The 22,258-nt window shown below is 42.4% G+C and overlaps 1 protein-coding gene and 1 non-coding gene across 3 annotated transcripts; one reads left to right on the top strand and one right to left on the bottom strand.

Moving 5' to 3' along the window:
* Positions 1–2,610: 2,610 nt before the first annotated feature.
* Positions 2,611–22,254, bottom strand: GLOD4 (glyoxalase domain containing 4). Of its 2 annotated transcripts, none has more exons than XM_036408424.2 (9): positions 22,099–22,254; positions 20,410–20,459; positions 19,784–19,904; positions 17,654–17,798; positions 12,322–12,458; positions 11,386–11,472; positions 11,014–11,127; positions 10,838–10,924; positions 2,611–2,859 (listed from the first exon to the last, which is right to left on the bottom strand). In XM_036408424.2, the coding sequence occupies exons 1-9, from the start codon at positions 22,186–22,188 to the stop codon at positions 2,803–2,805; spliced, it is 888 nt and encodes a 295-aa protein (XP_036264317.1). In that variant the 5' UTR covers positions 22,189–22,254; the 3' UTR covers positions 2,611–2,802. The 2 variants fall into 2 exon arrangements, with proteins under 2 accessions (XP_036264317.1, XP_036264318.1); XM_036408425.2 differs by having other exon boundaries at positions 20,337–20,459; positions 22,099–22,239.
* On the top strand, positions 7,462–7,568 carry LOC118702616. The gene has a single exon (XR_004982778.1). It is a non-coding gene; the product is annotated as a U6 spliceosomal RNA (small nuclear RNA).
* Positions 22,255–22,258: the final 4 nt, after the last annotated feature.

Raw genomic sequence — 22,258 nt, forward strand, 5'->3', positions numbered from 1 at the left:
TTAGCTCCAGGTTATGAAGGGCTATTAAACAACAGAAGCAACCAGAGGAAACCAAACCTCACCAGGTATCTTTTGAAATCTTCTGTTCACACATTTGCTGGAAGTTGCTATAGACTAAGTATATTACTTAAGAATGAAGTAAACCCATGCCCAGCCGGTGTGGCTTAGTAGTTCAGCATTGTCCTGTGAACCAGGAGGTCACGGTTCAATTCCCGGCAGGTCATATGCCCGGGTTGTGGGCTCAATCCCCTGTGTGATGATTCTAGTCACTGATGTTTCTATCTCTTTCTCCTTCTCCCTTCCTCTCTGAAATCAATAATATATATATATATATTATTGATTTCAAAAGTTTTTCCTTTTAAGTGAACAACTATGTATGATATAAGTTAATGTTGTTTATCTACTTGGGATATGTTAGCTTTATGATGTCAGCCCTGATATCATAAAAGAGCGATCTAGTATTGGTTGGTCATTCAGTACTTATATAAACCATTTATTTTACTATAGGAAACTTAGAAGTAGCCTAATACACTGGGAAAAATATAGTTTCACAAGAACAATATTACTAGACATACATATCATGATTTACTAAAAAAAAATTACTTAATAATCTAATTAAAAAATCTGAGAATTAACAAATCATGGTCTAAAAAAGAGGTTTATTTGATTATTCAAAATTCATACAATAATTTCCCCATGTATAAGCAAAAAAAGTGAACCAATTGTCTAAAGGAGGAACATATCTAACTTGGCTTGCTTTGAAACTCATGATTGTTTCCCTAAGGCAGAGTTTAAGTTGAGTGAAAAGTTCTGTGAAGCCAGAAAAGGATTTTTTCCTCTTGGTGAAGGTAAGATCACTCTATAAGAAGGTGAACTGAAATATACCCTGAGTCTCTATACCTAACCCTGCCAGCAAGGGAGAACAGCAGAGGCTATGATTTACAACTCATCCTATATAGTACAAGCCTAATATGCAAATTTTCCTCAGGTGGTTGTTCGACTGGGAGACAGGGAATTTGACTGCTCACTATGATGTGCACTGACCACCAGGGGGCAGCGCAGAACATGGCAGGCATTGGTGATGCAGCGCTGGCAGTGGAAAGCAGTGAAGGCACTGCTAGCCCTGATGGGCCCTGATGAGAGTGGTACTGTGGCAGGATGGTGCAGGTGAACAGACAGTGCCAGGCCAAGGCGGGTATGAGCAGGGGCCCAAGAGCCCCACTGATAGTGACCAGTGGCGGCAGGAGGTGGAGCTGCTGCCCACTTCCAGGTGCTGAGGGAGCTGGGGGGGGTAGGGGGGAAGCACGCGCGGCCCTGACTGATTGCCTCGGAGGTGGGATGGTGGGGCCAGTGAGAGGGCAGCGCTAGTCCAAGGTGGAGTGCCAGGTGGGGCTGTGGAGCTACAAGGCTGGGGATATGAGCTGGGGCCCGATCTCTGCAGCCCACCCCAAGGGACATCACCTGTGCACGAATTTGTGCACTGGGCTTCTAGCGCACTTCTAGTGCGGACTATAATTCTGGAACTGGTATCCTCTGAGTCAATCCTTTCCAATATTATCAATTCTCCCCAGAAATTTGAACATGCCCACCACTTTATTTATTTGAATATATTTTTTATTGATTTCAGAGAGGAAGGGAGAGGGAGAGAGAATCAGAACATCAATAATTAGAATACTGGTAATTGATCAGCTGCCTCCTGCACATCCCCTACTGGGGATCGAGCCAACAACCTGGGCATGTGCCCTGACTGGGAATTGAACTTTGGCCTCCTGGTTCATGGTTGATGCTTAATCACTGAGTCACTCCAGCTGGGCATGCCCACCACTTTACGATTTCAGAGAGGAAGGAAGAGGGAGAGAGAGAGAAACATCAATGATGAGAGAGAATCACTAATCAGCTGCCTCCTACATGGCCCTCACTGGGGATCCAGCCTGTAACCTGACATTTGTCTTGACTGGAATCAAACCTGGGACTCTGCAGTGTGCAGGCCAACACTCTATCCACTAAGCCAAACCGGCTAGGGCTGTTCACCACTTTAAATAATGAATCTTATAGGTTGATATAATAGTTTGATTTTAGAAGTATATCATCAAAAAACATTTAATAATAAATGTGCCCAATATGTTTCCAGTAACTAAAATGTATTTGTTCTACAGAACCAAAGAGAAAATTTCAAGAAATCATTAAAAAAACATATTTTTTTTCAGGCTAAAGAAATCGTCTAATCTACTTAAAAGAAATTTAATGTGTTCTCTTTTTGTGAAGATTTTTTAAAATTATATAAGGAAACTAGCACAGAGCCAGGTGTGTAGCTAGCTACAGAACACATTAAATCCTTCTGTCTGTTTTCTCTGGCTACTCAAAATTTTAAAGCAAGGAATGGGGGGATGTTAACTAAATATTTTGGTTCAAGAAACAAAATTTATTTTACAAATAAGTTTTTTCATAAAATCCACATACTTATTAAAATTTCTTCCATCCCAACCAAGGGTAATGTCCCATATAGCTGCCCAGCCTGCAAAATAATTTATTACTAATTTAATATGGCTATACACATTGGGCCATTTGAGTGACAGTGAAGATTACAGCCAGAGTTCTCCTCTAACTGGATTGACAATAAAAGGATTTATACCTAAAACATATCAGAGCTTTCAAAGATTAAAATATACAAATCTTCACAACCCCAGCTTCCTTGCCTCTACAGGAAACAACCAAGTTGTGAGAGCATTTATCATGAAAGGACACATCAAACCTCGCAGGTGATGGACAGGAATCGTAAATGCTTGTTCCACGTGATGTCTTCTATTGAGGTTTAATTTGCTTAGCAAACCATTCATCACTTTTATCTGCTGCCATTGCCTATAGAAACAGAATTAGAATATATATTCTAAGTCCATAAAACAAAACATATAGTTCACTTTGTACCTCATTGCATTGTCTATAATCAAGAAATTAACGGTTGAAAAGTATTTGCTCAGTAGAGAGTGTTATGTTTAATTTGACAGAGGATGCTGATGAATACTAAGCAATTGCTTGTGGATTTTCACTTTGTAAAGGGCCTGCAGACAGGAAGTATGGCTGACTGACGAGACAGCCAGGGCCCAGCACCCCAAGCTGTGGGCTCTTCCACAGAGAGCAAGAGCTTAGCTCAGCCCTGGGAGGCTCCCAGCATTGTTAGTGCTCCTGAGGATCAGTCTAATAATGAGACCAAATGTAAAAAGCTATTCTGACATCTTAGCTATTGAGCCTTTTCCTATGCTTCCTCCCACGCCATTCCACTGATGTTGGCACAATTTGGTTAGTCTGGGCCACCAAATTAAAGAGGAAGCCTTATTAATAACAATATGTTTTGGTTCCACCAGAGTCCTTTTATCCTATTGTTCCATGAGGTTGAGACCATGGAACAAGGCTTGTAGCGGCTTAGAATCTAAGCCGCTTAAAATGTCCTGTCCAGTGCAACCAAGCGCATGCTAAATAGCTGCTTGCTAAGGAAATACATTCATTTATTCAGTCAAAAAGAAAATACAGAAATACCTTAAAAAATGCCAGTTTTCCTTATGGGGTCGGCACCAGCTAGGGTTTGGATGTGGCAGCAGAGACATAGTCTGAGGCTTTAAAGAGCATATTGAATAGCTGAGGACTCAGGTATGAAAACAACTACCGTATTTTGCATAAGGAATATGGGGGGGACATTCGCTATAATGGGATGATAAAAAAGTGGTAGCAGCCTGAAAATACCTTAAAGGTATTTCTGTACTTGCTTTTTCACTGAATAAATGTATTTCCTTATCAAGCAGCTATTTCTTTTTAGAAACTAACTGGTTGGAGAAATAAAGAAAACACTTATCTACCTCAGCAAGAAGTCAAAGGATGTCTGCAACTGAAAATGAAGAAACAGAAATATATGTGCATGTGTTTTGTTAATCCTCACCCAAGGATAGTTTTTCTGTTGATTTTTTAGAGAAAGTAGAAGGAAGGGAGGAAGGGGAGAGAGGGAGAGAGAAGGGGAGAGACGTTGACTGGCTGCCTCTGCATGAGAGATCCAGCGATTGGTGTGCACAGGATGACACTCTGATCAGTGAGAAACACCAGCTAGGGCAGAAATATAAGTATTTTTTTAATTAAGAAACAGATACTGAAAGTGGCTGCCCTGGGCAATGGGACTCAGCAATGGGGCAAGACATTGTTGCATTGCACTAATGTAAAATCTCAGTATTACTGAATTTTTAAAAAATTGATTTCAGAGAGGAAGAGAGAGGGAGAGATAGAAACATCAATGATAAGATAGAATCATTGACCGGCTGCCTCCTGCAAGCCCCAACTGGGATCGAGCCTGCAACCCGGGCATGTGCCCTTGACCGGAATCGAACCTGGGATCCTTCAGTCCACAGGCCGATGCTCTATCCACTGAGCCAAAATCGGCTAAGGCTGTTATTGGATTTTGATGAAAATAAAAAGTTTTTTTAAAATTAAAGATGTGCAAGAAAACAAAACATAACAACAAAAACAACCCACAAGGGTGCAGAACTCGGTTTTTAAGAGTTACTTTTAAAAAGGAAACAACAAATTCCAGTATAGAGAACCCAACAAAACTTCTGAGTTTTGAAGGATGAGTTGAATAAGAGAAGAAAGGCAAGAAGATAAATCCTGGTTAATATAAACAGCTCCCTGAGCCTGGCATGGAAGTGAACCAGGGGGGAGGCAGCAAGCAGATCAGAGAGTAGGGAAGGGCAGGGCGTGTTACATGTCCTAAGTGTTTGGACTGAATCTTTGAGGCAACAAAGAGCTATCAGAAGATTACACTGTTCTAAAGTTACTGGATTTGTGCTTTAGAAAGCAAATGCTGGCAGCAGGGATTGACTGGATAGTGGAAGGAGGCTTCTGCAGTATTATGGCTGATAATAAGGACATTTTCAGAAATACTAAGACTTAAGAGATTTCAGAGGCAAAACTTACACTCTTGGTGACTTATTAGCTAACTGTACATGAATTCGTGCACAGGTGGTGTCCCTCGACCTGACCGGAGATCGAGGCCTATTGGGGGAGAGGAAGCGGCCGACAGGGGGAGGGACCCCAGGAGGTTGGCTGGCTGCCCCCCCTCCATTGGGGCCTATTGATGGGGGGCTGAAAGCCAGGGGAAGGAACAGCAGGAGTTTGGCTGGGGGAGTATACTGACCATCAGGGGGAAGCTCCTGCATTGAGCATCTACACGGCCCTCCTTCCCCCCCACATAGGCCTCCCTATGGTCAGTGCGTGTCATAGCAACTGGTTGACCAGTCATTCCATTGTAATGGTCACTTAGGCACACACACACACACACACACACACACACACACACACACGAGGCCCGGTGCACGAAATTTGTGCAGGGTGGGGGGTGGGAAGGAGAGGATGGTGTCTCTCAGCCCAGCCTGCACCCTCTCCAATCTGGGACCCCTTGAGGGATGTCCGACTGCCCGTTTAGACCCAATCCCACCTACTGGGATCGGGCCTAAACGGGCAGTCGGACATCCCTCTCACAATCCAGGACTGCTGGCTCCCAACTGGTCACCTGCCTGACTTCCTGATTGCCCCTAACCACTCCCATGCCAGCCTGATTGATGTCTAACTGCTCCCCTGCCAGCCTGTTTGCCCCCAACTTCCCTCCTCTGCCGGCCTGGTCACCCCTAACTGCCCTCCCCTGCAGGGTTGATCATCCCCAACTGCCTTCCCTTGCAGGCCTGGTGCCTCCCAACTGCTCTCCCCTACTAGCCATCTTGTGGTGGTCATCTTGTATCCACATGGGGGCAGGATCTTTGACCACATGGGGGCAGGATCTTTGACCACATGGGGGCAGCTATCTTGATTTTATGTGTTGGAGTCATGGCCAATCTGCATATTACTCTTTTATTAGATAGGATAGAGGCCTGGTGCATGGGGGAGAGCTGGTTTGCCCTGAAGGGTGTCTCAGATCAGGGTAGGGGTTCCCTTGGGGTGTGAAATGGCCTGGGCGAGAGGCATATGGTGGTTTGCAGGCTGGTCACCCCCCCCCCCCGCCCCCCACCCCCCACCCCCGCCGTGACCCAAGCGGAAGCCCTGGTATCTGGAATTTATTTACCTTTTGCAATTGAAACTTTGTAGTCTGGAACGGAGGCAAGCATTCTGCTTGCTCTGTGGCTGCTGCCATTTCTGTTTGGATTTGTTTACCTTCTATAATTGAAACTTTGTAGCCTTGAGTGGAGGCTTAGGCGGGTAAGGGCAGGCAGAAAGCTTGGCTTCTTCTGTTGCCAGAGAAAACCAAGCCTCCCTCCTGCCCTCTGTGACCACAGCCATCTTGGTTGGGGTTAATTTGCACACTCACTCTGATTGGCTGGTGGGCATGGCTGGTGGGTGTAGCAGAGGTATGGTCAGTTTGCATATTAATCTTTTATTAGATAAGATATATGATAGAATTTTGGGGTGAGGAGAAACAATATTCAAAAATGGATCTATCTGTGTATCTAAAACTATTCTAAAGTTAGAAGTATTCTAAAATATCTCAGGAACAACAACAAAAAACGTTGTCTCTAATGACTCTAGCTTAAAGAATTGGTATAAAAATATACAGTGCTGTTCAGGGAAGGGAACAGAGTAGAAATAGAGGAGGAAAAGAACTGGTTGTAAAGCCTTAAAGATCTCTGTTCAAGCCCTTGCCCTGACACTGAATGTATAATATTTGGTGACTGTTTTTGGGCCTTAGTTTCCTCATCTGAAAGGGAACTGTTAACCTTGCAGATTGTGTTAAGAATAGAGTATATAGAAAGCACTTAAGACTATGTCATGTGTTAAGAACATGTGAGATACTTAATAAATTGTAACTTCTATTTTTACATTATTAAAATAAGAATGGATTTGAAGTGAGACAAATTAAGTTATAGACATACTGAGTTTGAAATATCCATGGTGAAGAGGTTTTGTTGGCTATAAATTTAGTCTGGACAAAAAAAAAAAAGCACTAAATATAAAAAAGGTTTACAAAGTAGGCTCCCAACAAATCAACAAGAAAAAGATAAAACATTTTTTAAATGGATTTTATTGGGCCTTAAAAATAAGCAAATATTCTAATAGAGAAGGGACATTCTAGGAAAAGAAAATAGTGTGAACAAAGACATATTTAGAGATTAGAGAATAGATTAAAATGGCTAAAATGAAATAGATCAGATGTGTGTCTTTCAAGTAGTTTGGCATGAAATTCAATGGATCATATTAATTGTTCTGTATTTATACAGTCCAATTACACTAAAGATAAATTTAAAAATACATAGGACAAACCAATATATAAAACTATTTTAGAGGGTGAGGGAAATTTTAATAAGAACTAGATTTTAGGTGACATAAAGGATACATTGTTGATTTTTTAAATGTGATGATGTCAATATGGTTTATAAGAACATTCCTGAATGTTTACTTCTTTTATATTGCCTTAAAGATGTGTAAAATACTATGCTTGCTTCAGCAGCATATATATCAAAATTGGACCAATACAGAGAAGATTAGCATGGTTCCTGTACAAGAATGCCACGCAAATTCATGAAGGATTTCATTTTTTTAAATGTGTAAAATACTTAGTATTTAGACATGAAATGTCATGGTTTTTGAGATTTGCCTTAGAATTCTTCAGCAAAAATAAAAGGTGGGGTGGGGAAAAATGATGAAAAATTATGGAACAGAGCTGATGGGTGACATTTACATAGGGATTGTTGTACTCTTGAGTGTATATTTGGAGTTTTTAATTATGAAGTATAAAAAATAAATCTAGTATGGAAAGAAATGGACAAAAAAACATATAACACACAAAAGAATACAAGCAAATGGCCAATAAGCATATGACAAGCTGCTTAACATCATCAGTCATCAAGGGCATTAAATTAAAACAACAATGATAAACCATTTCACATGCACTAGTATAGCTACCACAAAAAAATAAAAAATACAAATGTTGGTAAGGATTTATAGCGGCTGGAACTCTGATGTACACTGAGTGGCCAGATTATTATGATCTCTGAATGCATAATAATCTGGTCACTCAGTATATATCCTAAATAATAAAAGGATAATATGCAAATTGTCCCCTAGACCAAGAATTCGACCAGCAGGAAGGCTGGCCAACCACCCATGTCTTCTCTCCCTGGCCAGGCTGGCCTAACCCCACCCATGCACGAATTCATGCACTGGTCCTCTAATATATACATATATACATACATACATACATACATACATATACATATACATACATATATATATGTTTGTGTGTGTGTGTGTGTGTGTGTGTGTGTATATCATGGCTAGAAGAGTACAAAAAGGTTCAATCACTCTGGATGACCATTTGGCAGTTTCTTATAAAGTAAAAGCAATTCCATTCCTAGGTATTTATCCAAGGGAAATGAAGCATATGTCTACAGGAAGATTTACATGAGAATGTTCATAGCAGCCTTTCTCATAAAAAATGAAAATCTGAAACTGCTCAAATATCTGTCATTTGAAGAATGGATAAACAAATTGTTATATTCATAAAATTGAATACCACTCAGCAATTTAAAAAAAGAATAAACTCCATACAATTACATGGGAGGAATCTCAAAAATGTTGAGTAAAAAAAGCAGAAAAGAATTACTCCATTTATATGAAGTCCAAGGGCCGACAAGGGAGTCCAAGGGAGTTGAGGGTGGGAACTAACTGGAATTGGGCATAAGAGAACTTCCTGCAGTGATGAAAATACTCTATACTTCAGTAGCAGGTGTATGAGTATATGTAACTGTCAAATCTCATTAAATTGAACAGTCAATTTCTGACATTTAAATTCTATGTATATTTTACCTCAGTAACAAGAAATAATTGTTTGGAGCTCAGAGGAGTAGGAACTAGAAATTAGGAAGTCAGAGAAATGATGATGGCTGAAGCTCAGAGCAGACGTAACCATAGTAGCAGGTAACTTCTACTCAGAGAAGAGAGAATGTAGAATGAGAATAAAGATAGCAAAGTGGGCCGGAACCAGTTTGGCTCAGTGGATAGAGCATAGACCTGCGGACTGAAGGGTCCCGGGTTCGATTTCGGACAAGGGCATGTACCTTGGTTTCTGTAAAAAATCAATAAAATATATACATATTTTTAATATATATATGTGTGTGTGTGTGTGTGTGTGTGTGTGTGTGTGTGTGTGTATATATATATATATATATATATATTTTTTTTTTTTTTTTTACAGAGAGGAAGGGAGAGAGAGAGTTAGAAAAATCGATGAGAGAGAATCATCCATCAGCTGCCTCCTGCACGCCCCCCACTGGGGATGTGCCCGAAATCAAGGTACATGCCCTTGACCGGATCGAACCCGGGAACCCTCAGTCCGCAGGCCGAGGCTCTATCCACTGAGCCAAACCAGTCTCAGCAAAATATATATATTTTTTAAAAAGATAGCAAAGTGAGATCCTGGGTAAAATCACTTAAGGATTAGATACAGAAAGAGGTGCCTGTGACTGAGGAGAAGCTGTCAGAGGTAGGAAGATGGAAGGATCTTTAACACGAAAGGAGAAGAGAGCTCAAAAGAGGAGGAAGCTGGCTAGTGAGATGAAAGAGCAAGGAGAGAGTCTAGCAAATTTGCCAACAGACAGATGGCCTGAGATTCCATTTTCCTTTATGGTAAAATTTATAAGCACTACATTTTCTACTTTAACATTAATTGTCTGTTATTACATCAGCAGTTTAGCAGGCCCTTTAAACCACAAAACAATTCTATGAGGTGGATAATCTTATTTTTTTTTAAAAAATTTTTAAAAAATATATTTTATTGATTTTTTACAGAGAGGAAGGGAGAGGGATAGAGAGCTTTTAGAAACATTGATGAGAGAGAAACATCGACCAGCTGCCTCCTGCACAGCCCCCACTGGGGATGTGCCCGCAACCAAGGTACATACATGCCCTTGACCTGAATCGAACCAGGGACCTTCCAGTCCGCAGGCCGATGCTCTATTCACTAAGCCAAACTGGTTCTGGCTATTTTCTCAAATTTTTAATAAAAAAACTTAAGTTTAGAGACAAGTAAATTGCTTGAGATCAGCCATTATAATTTCTCTGACTTCCTAATTTTTAGTTGCTTGAGGTCAGCCATATAGATAGATATTAAGTGACAGAACCAGAAAAGATTTATTCATCCCTTTAATCATGAATAGAGTATTCACTGAAGACCAACTACATACCACGAATGCTAGATGCTGGGGTACAACAACAATGAACAATTGCTTGGATGCTGCTAAAGAACTGTTCGAAGAGGATAGAAAAGTAGCTGGATTAGGCAGGATGGAAGTCTCTGATGAGATCAAAATGCACTGAGTGACAGGAGCCAGTGTAGAACAGACTGAAGTGTGAATGGGAGGTGAGAATAAAGATAGTGTATAGGCAGATTTAAAAAAAAATCATAAGTTATGTTGGGCAAATAAAATGTTTTTCAAAGATGGAAGGTACTGGAGCTTGAGAACAATTCACTAAAAAGGAATAAACTGATTCTATAGGAGTAGAGATGACCAAAAGAGCTAAGAAGGCGAGAGGGGATGGTGTCAGGCATTTCCATTCACTGAGCAGAATCATCATGCATACAGCAGCCGTGGTTCCCCAAGGCAGCTGAGGTAGTGGGAAGGCACAAAAGCTGCACCCAGGTAAGAGTCACATGGGGCAATGAAGAGTACATGGTTCAAAAGCCATCCCAAAAGCAAGAGGACATGGTTCCGAGAGTAAGAATGGTACCTGTGGCGTTGGCTTTTCCCCGTTCACGCTTAATGCCACCTCCCTTGGGCTATGGTCCTATAAATTTAGAAATGACACTCACCTCATCCAACAACTTGTTTCCTATTGGATCCACCTTAGAAAGTTCTCGAAATGCTTCATCCCCCACAAAGCAAATTTCATGTCCATCCTACACCAAAAAGGACAAAAGAAATTTGGCAAACAGACACCTCGGAAGAAAGCCCTGGTGCAGCCTGCCCCTTCCTGAGGAATACTTACAGGGTCGGCCAGAATGACCACTTGTACTGTCGCTTTCCCAGGGGTATCCAGACTCACTAAGGGAGTCAGAATCTCCTGCTTCTCCCTTTTCATCAAGTCTTCTAAGCCAGGCAGCTTGAGGAAAACACAAAGAAAAAGTGAGCTAGGAATCCCGCACCATTGTTAGGCCATGGTCCTCGCTGGCTCTAGAGGAACATCAGGTCAACCAGAAAGAACCCAGGAGCCACTTGTCTAATTTTTCTTATCTCAGCCTCTTGAGACAATTGTTGAAGCCACGATGGGAATGAACCTAAAGAACGGGAGGCCCACGGTTCTCAGCAGTTGAACTAATTATCACAGAACTTAAGCAAAAGATCTGGTACCAAACATTACCTCTTTTTCGGGACAAGAAAAGGCAATTCTTCCAAAAGCTGCTGCATGATTAACTGCATCCTTGATGCCCTGTAGCTCCAGCTTACACTGAAAAGAATCAGGAAAGTAGGTTTGGTTTATTTTTCAGAACAAGTTGTTATGTGGTAAAAAAGAATTCACAGTACTAAAGGAATAAAGTAAAAATGAAGTTTCCCTCCTATTCTCACTCCAGAGGCACCAGTCAGCAGTTTCCTGTGTATAATTCTAGACACACAGCTTCTTTTTACACAAATGGTAGCATAATTTACACATTAATTCTGTTCCTTGTTTTTCTCCCATTAATGTTACCACATCAGCACATAATCACCTCAGTCTTTTTGATAGCTGCATAGTAATCCAGTCTATGGACGAACCATAAATTATTGAACTATTCTGCTAATCCACAGGACATTTATATTATGTCATATATTTTGCTATTATAAACAATGCTGCAAGAGAATCAATCTTTCCTGGTTCTGTCACTTAATATCTAATGAGTATGTGAAATAAATTCCCAGTAATATGAAAGAGCAAGGAGAGAATCTAGCAAATTTGTCAACTGAGAGGTTGCCCGAGTCTATTTTCTTTTATTGTAAATTAAGGAATAGACCTACCGGGTCAAAGTGCAAGAACTAAATCATGCTCAAATGCTGGGTTATTTTTTTAAAAATAAAAAGGTTAAAATACATGATCATTACAGCACTAAATCTTGTCTATATCTCTTCTGATTTGGCAATTCCACTTTGAAAAAATACATCCCCCAATATCTAGGTGGTGAGGTTATCAGCAATTTTTTTCTTTTTCTGTTTCTATATAAATATTAAATCACTATGAAGAAATCAAGGAAATAACCTTCATGTTAACCTCATTTATAAGCCAAACTCAAATAACAGATCCTTTCTCTCCAAGATTACTCACCTGGTTATCAGCATAGCCAAGCAAAGCCCTTTGCTTCTCCTCATCTTTTTCATAAATTTTCATTCCCAGCAGATTAGACCAGTAGTTCAAGGACTTCTGAAGATCAGACACTGCTAGAGTTACTTTTAGTACAGGATCTGTAGGTTAACAAAGCAGCAAGGAATGGATAGGTCAGTGTAATGGAATTGAACAGAAAGACCAAAGGGGGCTCAAGTACTAGTATATATAAGAATTTAGTTTATGATAAGAAAGGGATTTTAAGTCAACATGAAAGGGCACATTATTCAATGACTGGCGTCTCATTTAGTGAAAAAAAGTTACACCTTTAAACTAAATGGCAAAATGCATTCCTGATGGGTTAAAGAATTAAGTTTAATGAACGAAACCATAAAAATATTGGAATCAGGTGAGTATTTGTACAATGTCGGAAGAAAGACTTTTTTAAAACTGACACAAGATAAAACAAACCAAGAAGGAAAAAATTGCTAGGTTAATTACAGGAAATGGAAGACTCCTAGACAACAAAAGCAAAAGCAAAAAAAAAAAAGGATTATAATCAAAATGAAAGAGTAAACAAAGTTGGTGACATTTTTTTTTCTAAAATCTAAGACAAAAAGTCTTTATTAGTTATCTTTAAATAATAGGAAAAAGATTAATATCCTAGAAAAATAGGAGTAAGGAACAGAACTAGCATATGGTCAATGGACATATGAAAAAATATGCAACCTCACAAATAATCAAAGAAAGTAGAATTCAAATAAAACACTTGGTTATCTGGCAAATAAGTTCACAGCACTGACTGTGATAGTGCAGGGGGGAAATCACAATCGTATAACACTGGGAGAGTATAAACTAGTTCGTTTCTGAGGAACAATTTCACAGATTCTATCCAAAGCCTAAAAAACACACAGGGCTTTTATAAGAATAACCCCATCTTCAGCAATTAAACAAGTAATTGTGGCCCCGCTAGTGTGGTTCAATGGTTGAGTGTTGACCTATGAACCAGGTCACAGTTTGATTTCCAATAAGGGCACGTGCCTGAGTTGCGAGCTCGATCCCCAGTTGGGGCCATGCAGGAGGCAGCTGATCAATGATTCTCTTTCATCATTGATGTTTCTGTCTCTCTCCCTCTCCCTTCTTCTCTGAAATCAATAAAAACTAAAAACAAAAGAACTGTGGATGCATGAAGGACTTTCATCACAAAGGCACCCATTAGAGTGTTCCTCATAACAAGGAAACCCTAGGGACAACATAAATATCCAACAATAGAGAACTGTTTATCTTCCTATGATGCAATACAATGGAATCCTTGCAATAAAATATGAATAAAATTATACCTATTAAATTATATATTTTTTTAACCTTGTTTTTGTTGTTGACACTATGACAGATGTCTCCATTCCCCAACTCCATGCAGCCCCCCCACCCCTTTTCTTCTGGCCACCATCACACTATTGTCCCAGTCTACCAGTTATGCACACAGTTATTTATTTTTATTTTATTTCTTTAAATCAATCTTTATTGTTCATATTATTACAAAGGTTCCTCATTTCTTCCCCCCTCCACCAGGTTCCCACCCCACCCTCTGCCATTTCCTCACCCCCCATTGTCCTCATCCATAGGTGCACAGTTTATATTCAGTCTCTTCCCCGCATCCACCACTCCCCTTTTCCCCCCGAGAATTGTCAGCCCACTCCCCTCCCGTATCTCTGATTCTATTATAATCAACAGTTAATATTGTTAATCAGTTTTTTTAAATTTCCTTGGTTGTTTTTTTAAATTAATAAACTTTTATATTTTTAAGAATAAATTTTAAAATCCAATAATTTTATTTTTATTTATTTTTTAATATATTTTATTGATTTTGAACAGAGGAAGGGAGAGAGATAGTTAGAATCATCGATGAGAGAGTCTTCGATCATGCACACCCGCTACTGGGGATATGCCCACAACCAAGGTACATGCCCTTGACCGGAATCGAACCTGGGACCTTCCAGTCCCCAAGCCGACGCTCTATCCACTGAGCCAAACTGATTTCGGCTAAAATCTAATAATTCTAAACCTTGTTTTTTCTGCCCTGGGAACTGAGAAGCAAACTTGCTTACATGTAAATTTGCCCTTAGGCTATCAAAAGGTGTGGCGATTCAAATGTAAATGAACACATTGTTTAAAGATAGCTGCTGGCTGGAATTGGATTACCTGTTCTGGGTGGGATGGGCTTGTCCTCCCCTTTCTCCATTAAAATTAAGGTGTTAGCTTTAAAACCTCTTTTTGGCAAGAGACCTTAAACTTTCAGAACTTTTAAATTTTTCAGGTAGTAAATCAATTACTTAACATTTTCTCAAATCAATAATACCTCCACATGCCCAAGGATACACTTCACACAAAAGACACTTCCAAATAGGTCAACCAACCTCATCCAGGCCCCACACAAGGCACTCACAGATCAACACCCCAGTGCTACAACTCAACACATCCAGATCTAAGCCTTCATCACTTGATTCAGCAGACCCTCACGTTCCCCCAAAAGTTTCCATTCATGTCTGAGAAGCAGCCCTGGGGCGGGGGCAGGCGAGGAGCGAGCTGTTTCGGGCCTGGTTGCTCCGGGCCTGACCTCTGTTGCTCCGGGCCACTCCACAACCAGCTGCTCCGAGTCTGGCCCCTGCTGCTTGGGGCCCAGTTGCTGCCGCTCCGGGCCTGGCTGCTCCCGGCCTGGCTGTTCTGTGACCAGCTGCTCTGGGCCCAGCTGCTCCGGGCCTGGCCGCTTCCGGCCTGGCTGCTCTGGGCCTGGCCGCTGCTGTTCCGAGCCCGGATGCTCCGGGCCCAGCTGCTGCCACTCTGGGCCTGGCTGCTGCTGCTCCCGGCCCAGCTGCTCAGGGCCCAGCTGCTCCGGGCCCGGCCGCTCCGGGCCTGGCCGCTGCCGACCGGGCCCAGAGCATCCGGGCCCAGAGCAGCCGGGTCGGGAGCAACCAGGCCCGGAGTTATTTATTTTTAAATAAAAGATTGGAAAGCTATACTCTAAAATGTTAAGATCTATTTTGTTTTGCAAAAAAGAGCAAAAGTTATATCAAAACATCATTACTGGAAAATTTCATATTGTAAAGTGACTTTCTCCAGAGCTGTTCCAAGTCTACATCTGCTTATGATAAATTCAATACATTGTCCTTCCTCTTCGCTGCCTTGCTCTGGTTTGCTAGAATAGCAATGCAATGACCCAAGGCAAGGGGTTTCTCACAGGTCTCTCTGCTTGGCAGACTGTTTTAGTTTTCCCATTCATTGAGAAATCAACAGATTCCAGCTGACTCCGAAGGAATGCAGGGGCAGGAAGGGTAAATAAGTGGGTAAAACTACAGATAAGTAAGTGATTCAAAGGAAGGGTGGACACAGCTAGTCTGATACCTTTACTATTTTACCAATCAGAAATTAATGTCCTGAGGGAACTATCATTCTTAAGGACAAAAACGTCTTAGGATTGTGGGGCTTGCCATTAACTTATATATTAAAACATTAAGATTAGAAGGGAAATGTACAGAGGAATAAGTGACAGAGGTTTAATTTTTTTTTAATATATATTTTATTGATATTTTACAGAGAGGAAGGGAGAGAGATAGAAAGCTAGAAACGTCAATGATAGAGAAACATCGACCAGCTGCCTCTTGCACACCCTCCACCTGGGATGTGCCCGCAACTTAGGTACATGCCCTTGACCGGAATCGAACTCTGGACCCTTCAGTCCGCAGACCGACGCTCCACCACCGAGCAAAACTGGTTTCGGCGACAGAGGTTTAATTTTAAAGTTAGTATGTAAAGTAACAGCCACCTATCAATAAAAATCCCTTAAATCACTAGTGATGTACAGAAACACCATCTCTCAGTAAGTCCCATCTCCCACACTGGAACACGTCATGTTCTCCTGCTGAGCTCCAGAGGAAAAGCAAGTAGCACTCAACACGACAATCAGACTAGTGTGAGGGGGTTCTGGGACTTGAGGCAGTCCAGCAGAGGAAAGAGAAAGTTCTCCCATCTCAGGTCCACTTGGCAGTGAAATGACAGGCAGAATTGCCCTTGCTACTCACCAGTATTTTTCTTTTGGCGGAGCAGGTGGCAGAATATGCAGGAATGAAATACACATATGAGGAAGATGCCTGGGTCATAAATGAAGCACTTCATGCAGTTTCTTTCCTGCTCCCTGGGGCGGTCAGTGTGGGGGCAACTCCTCCCTCCCTTTTCTCCCTCCCTCCCTGAGTACCAGCTCTATAGTTTGGGATACTGGCCTCTGCTGGAGAATATGACCAGCTGGTCTGAGGATAACCCTGTTTCGCCTACCAATGATTGGTTCACAAGTGGGCACGTGAATAAAATCTGATAAGGAAGCCCAGCCAGAGTGGCTAAGTGGTTGGGTCAACCTATGAACCAGGAGGTCACGGTTCGATTCCTGGTCAGGGCACATGTGCAGATTTCGGGCTCAATCCCTGGTGTGGGGTGTGATTCTCATCATTGATGTTTCTATCTCTCTCTCCGTCTCCCTTTCTCTCTGAAATAAGAATATATTTTTAAAAACCTGACAAGGAAGTTTGCTGAAAGATTCTAGGAAAGTTTGGTGTCTGCTCTTATAAGAGAGTGCCAGGAAGTCAGTCTCTCCCTCTCCTACCAGGAGAGAACGCAGGAGCCTGTAGCTGTAACTGCTACTGGCAACTACCCTCCCACGAGGAGGGGAACTGGCTCCGGGGACAAGAGAATGGAGAGAGAGAGAAAATTGGGGTTCTTGTTGCCATTTCTTTCTTTTTTTTAATACATTTTATTGATTTTTTACAGAGAGGAACAGAGAGTTAGAAACATCGATGAGAGAAAAATCATCGATCAGCTGCCTTCACACCCCCTACTGGGGAAGTGCCTGCAACCAAGGTACATGCCCTTGACTGGAATCGAACCCGGGACCTTTCAGTCTGTAAGCCAACGCTCTATCCACTGAGCCAAACCAGTTTCGGCCTTGTTGACATTTCTGAGCTGCTGAATCAATGAATGCTGAAATTTTCCCTACCTATAGAATGCTGGCTTTGTGAGCTAAAAAAAAAAAAAAAATTCTTATTGTTAAAGCTAGTTTGAATTGAGTTTTGTTTTTTGCAGCTTAAACAGCTACGATACCAGTAGAACTAGTCTAGATCCCTTATAAAGATATCATATAAGAATGTAACTTTTCAGAGAACAAATAACAACACCGGCTTGAGAAAGGCATGTCATGTCAATATAGAAAGACTCCCCAGGAGGAAGAAATCCAGCTCCCTCCTCCTTCCATCAAAGGTGCCTTTAGACGGAGGACTTTATAGATTACCTGGCTGAGGTGGACTTCGATCCTGCAGATAGAACTTATATCCTCCTGGGGCCTCGGTTTCAAAAACACCTTCTGCAATTTCAGTGAGAGGCCACTTCAGCTTCTTGGCATTGCTGACAGCCTGGCTAGAAGCGATGGTGATGCCCTATGACAAACAACAATATCATCCAAGTGTCTCATCACAAGAGACCTTTTATAATGGGACAAAACCCATCGCCTTCTTATTGTGGACAAAGAAGAGGGTACGTACAAGTCCAGTGACCGAAAGTAACCTCACAGGGTGATCTGATCATAAATTTCTAACTGGGCAAGTCACAGTGGGTAGTCATAACCCAGGCCTACAACATCATTTAAAAAAAAAAATACTATTTTTATTAATTTCAGAGAAGGAAGCAGGAGAGAGATTTAGAAACATCAATGATGAAAGAAAATCATTGATCGGCTGCCTCCTACACACCCAACACTGGGGACTGAGCCAACAACCAGGGCATATGCCCTGACCAGGATTTGAACCATAACCGCCTGGTTCATAGGTGGACGCTCAACCAGTGAGCCACACCGGCTAGGCCAGCTTACTTCTTCGGCCTCAATTCTACCTACTCCCTTCTTCACACACTAAGCTGCAGTCAGACCGTGCTCCTCATAGTTCTGAGTGACACAGTCTCCCTCACCTCTGAGGACACTCATCTCACCCTCCATCCCAACTCCGCTCACCTGGCTCAGAGGTCATCTCTGGAAAGCTTTCCTACACTCTCACTCTCCAGGAATAGGCTGGGAATTAGTGCTCTGTGTCCCCACATCCCCCGTCCGTACCCCAATCTTAGCACTTATCACACTGCATTCTTGTCTCTTTACTTGTTTCGAATAAGAGAGACATGAAGAGTGCTAAAGAAAAAAACAAATGTATTAATATGTTGAATCTGAAGTCCTTTCTATTTACAAAACACTTCCTTTCATAGACATCTGATTTTCCTAAAAACTTCCATCTAGATAGCATTGTTATTTTAATGAGTTAACAGCATTAATGAGATCAAATGACCAAAGTAACATCTAGCATGAGGTTGACTTGCTCAATAGATTCTGAATGAAAATTAGTTACTCCCATCTTGCTATGTTTTGGTCCCAGTGGCATGCTATTTAGCACATAGAAACTACTCAATAAATGGTGGGTACTATTACAATTATAGGTGCAAAATAACTTGAATTCCTGAATGAATTAATGTATTCTTCTCTACCCCCCAAACCTTCTCAGATTTTTCTCTAACTGGGATTGACTGTAATAGCTTAGACCAATATTAACAGTCCACTACAGAGAAAGTATTTCTCTGAATGGTGATCAGGACCTTCCCAGACCAATGACTCTGGTCCTTTACATCTTGAGGTTCAGTCATTCTTCTAGAGGTGTTTGTCTCCTTCAAACCTGTCTCTAAGTCTTTTTTTTTTTCTTTTTCTTTTTTTTAATATTTTATTGATTTTGTACAGAGAGGAAGGGAGAGAGATAGTTAGAAACATTGATGAGAGAGTCATAGATCAGCTGCCTCCTGCACACCCTCCACTGGGGATATGCCCACAACCAAGGTACATGCCCCCGACTGGAATCGAACCCGGAACCCTCCAGTCCCCAAGCCGATGCTCTATCTATTGAGCCAAACCAGTCCCGGCAAACCTGTCTCTAAGTCTTGAGTTTGATTCCAAAATGCAGGAAGAACACATTTCACCCTGAAGCCAGGCTTATCTAAGTGGTTTTGTTTTAAATAGAAATCATAAAAATAATCACTAAACTACATCCACAGGCCATTAATTCATCAGTCATCATAACCTAAGCGGCATCAGTGATCTCAACCACTAGCATGGCCCAATGGTTAGAGCGTCAGCCTGCACCCCAAAGGGTCTCCAGCCTTGATTCCCAATCAAGAGCGTGTACCTGGGTTGTGGGTTCACTTCCCGCCCTGGGTCAGTGCATGCAGGAGGCAACCAATTGATGTGTTTCTCTCCTACTGATGTTTCTCTCTGTGTCCCACCCTCCCTTCCCTTTTACTCCCTCTGAAAGAGAAATGGAAAAAATATTCTCAGGTGAGGATTAACAACAAAAAAGGTACAGCCAAAAGTCTAGAACAAAATGACATTTACCTTAAAGTCGTTGCCAAGCTGGTAGTTTTTGATGCCATAATTGTAAGTCAGTTCTGCAACAAAATGATTATCCTCAGGTCCAAATCCCACCATCGTTTTACTCCATTTCCCATCATAAGGCCTAGAGAAATAGAAGCAAATGGGCCCAGTGACCTCAGACAAAACCTTCCTCAGGCCTCCCTCCGAGAACCATTGGGACAGAGGTGGGCACGTCCCTTCCCGTCCTCTAAGTATCCGCTGGGATGGGCTGGCCTCAGCTGTGCTAACAGCTGCTGGGAACAGTCTCACGGCCCCATCGCCAAAGGCTCTGAGGAAGAGATTCACTTACCTTTTCTTTAAAGGAGGGGACAGAATCGTATAAAGGCTGACTTTAATTTACTTTATTGTATTTCCATCCACAAGCCACCAAGCCTCGGAATTTTCACTTGCCCTGGCTACCAAGCTTAAGAGATACTTGATAAGACATTGTTTCACCCACAGCATGTATTTGTTTATGTTCCTGAATTTACCCAATCTACTGCCTCCTTAATTTTCTCCTCTGCCTCACACTCGCTTTGAGAAACTGCTTTCTGTTCTCCAGGGGTATTCAGAGCCTAAAGGAAATGTTAAGAAACCAGGTGTCATACCCATTACAGGCAGCTTTGCAGCCCTCTTCAAATTCCTCATGCCGCAGAACCTGGTAAGGGAATTGGGGAAAATTGTAAAGTTTTACTAGTGCTGCATCGAGCATATTTAGCACAGAACTAAACTAATCAAAACATAGACACTATCATTGGCAAGCTTTACTTGTAAAACAAACAGAAGACGATCAGCTTTATATCTTCCCAGGCCAGGTGTAGAGGTCAGGTAACCATGCAAAGTTGTGAAATGGATTTAGACTGGGAAGCAGTGCTATGTGGCTGTGTGTTTGTTAAGTGGCCTTCAGCGTTAAACAAGTCCGGTTTGGAATTCTATCACTTAGCAGCTGTGTAATCCTAAGACGGTTGCTTAAGATCAGGGTCTTCAAATATTTTGTGAAAGTGGGTTATTACAGCACAGAGCCTTGTACACAGTAGGTATTAGTGTCTATTTTCCTTTTTGATTTTCACTGTTACTGCTCCAGTTTAAGTTCCCATCACTTCACTTACAGACTACTTATTGATCCCCTACCTTAATAATCTAAATACTTAGCATAGAATTCAAGATACAATCGGAAGGAGAACCAGTCTATTTGTACTGATATCCTATCTCCTCAACGTCAACAAAGTCATTGAAACTAAAGGCACGTAAGACTAGCGGTGCTTCCCGAACATTCCTTATATTTGCTTTGGCTCTTTAGTGGGATCTGTGGAAATCCGATCTTTTTCAACTCAAATGCAAAGTCTCCGTGAATTATTTCTTGACCACTCCAGGATGGAGTTAGGTCTCTCCTGTTGTAATTAGGTAACAGATGCTAACACTGTCACAATAAAGGACAGCTTTCTGATTTCTTACCATATCAAATTTCAACTTCCGTTACTGTTAGCTATGCACAAATTCCCATCTCACCCCGCCCCAGGCCAGCTTTAATTGAGGACAGATATGCAGTCATTGCCATGTTACCAAACCTCAACACCGTCCCGTGAAACTGGACACTGTATCTGCACCCCACGCCTTCTGCACTCTCTACACTAAACTGTACTCTTGTACCTCTCAGGAGCTCCCCAATTGCTTCCACCTGTGTTACCCAGGGACCCCCCCACTCCCCCCCCGCAAAATCGTAACTGCTCAGGGCTGCAGAGAGGTGTTGGGCGTTGGAGAGGAGAAAGGGTTTGACTTCACATTTACATCGGGGGACTGTTGAGAGGAGAGTGGGAGCATTCACCCAGACACTGAGTACCCGAAAGAGAACATTCAAACCACCCCGGGGAGAAACAGAGCTCTGACTATGCTGATGCTCTGTAAGCCGAAAGGCTCCAACCCGGAAGAGACGGATTCCTGTAAGCGGGAACTTCTGTTCCGTCGGTCCCACTAGCGGGAAAGCTCCACCAGGGCCGGAGGCGCAGTACACGTTTGTGGATGAATGTAAATGAAAGAATGTGTGTGGGCACGTAGTCGGCAACAGATAGAATGCGAGGCCCCTTTCCAAGACCATCTAGCTACCCAAGCAGGACCTCCTGAAGCTGGAAACCCGACGGGGCGAAGGGGAAGGCCGGGGCTAAGGTCGGGCGCCGCGTTGGGTTGACCTCTCGGCCAGGTGTGGCTCAGCCGCCCGCGCGCCCCCCGCGCGCCCCCCGCGCGCCCGCGCGCGCCCCGCGCGCCGCCCGCGCGCCAGCCCCTCTCGCCCGCGTCAGCACCTGCATCCCCAGGACGTCACGATAGAAACGCGCCGTCTGGAAGCGGTTTCCCACTTTGAATACGAAGTGCAGAGCTCGGCGAGTAGCCATGACCACCAGCAGTGGCACACCTGTCCGGCGCACGGTGCCTCCCCGCCCACTGACGCCGCGGTGACGTCAC

This window comes from Pipistrellus kuhlii, unplaced genomic scaffold, assembly GCF_014108245.1.
Source record: "Pipistrellus kuhlii isolate mPipKuh1 unplaced genomic scaffold, mPipKuh1.p scaffold_m20_p_39, whole genome shotgun sequence".
NCBI classification, from domain to species: domain Eukaryota; kingdom Metazoa; phylum Chordata; class Mammalia; order Chiroptera; family Vespertilionidae; genus Pipistrellus; species Pipistrellus kuhlii.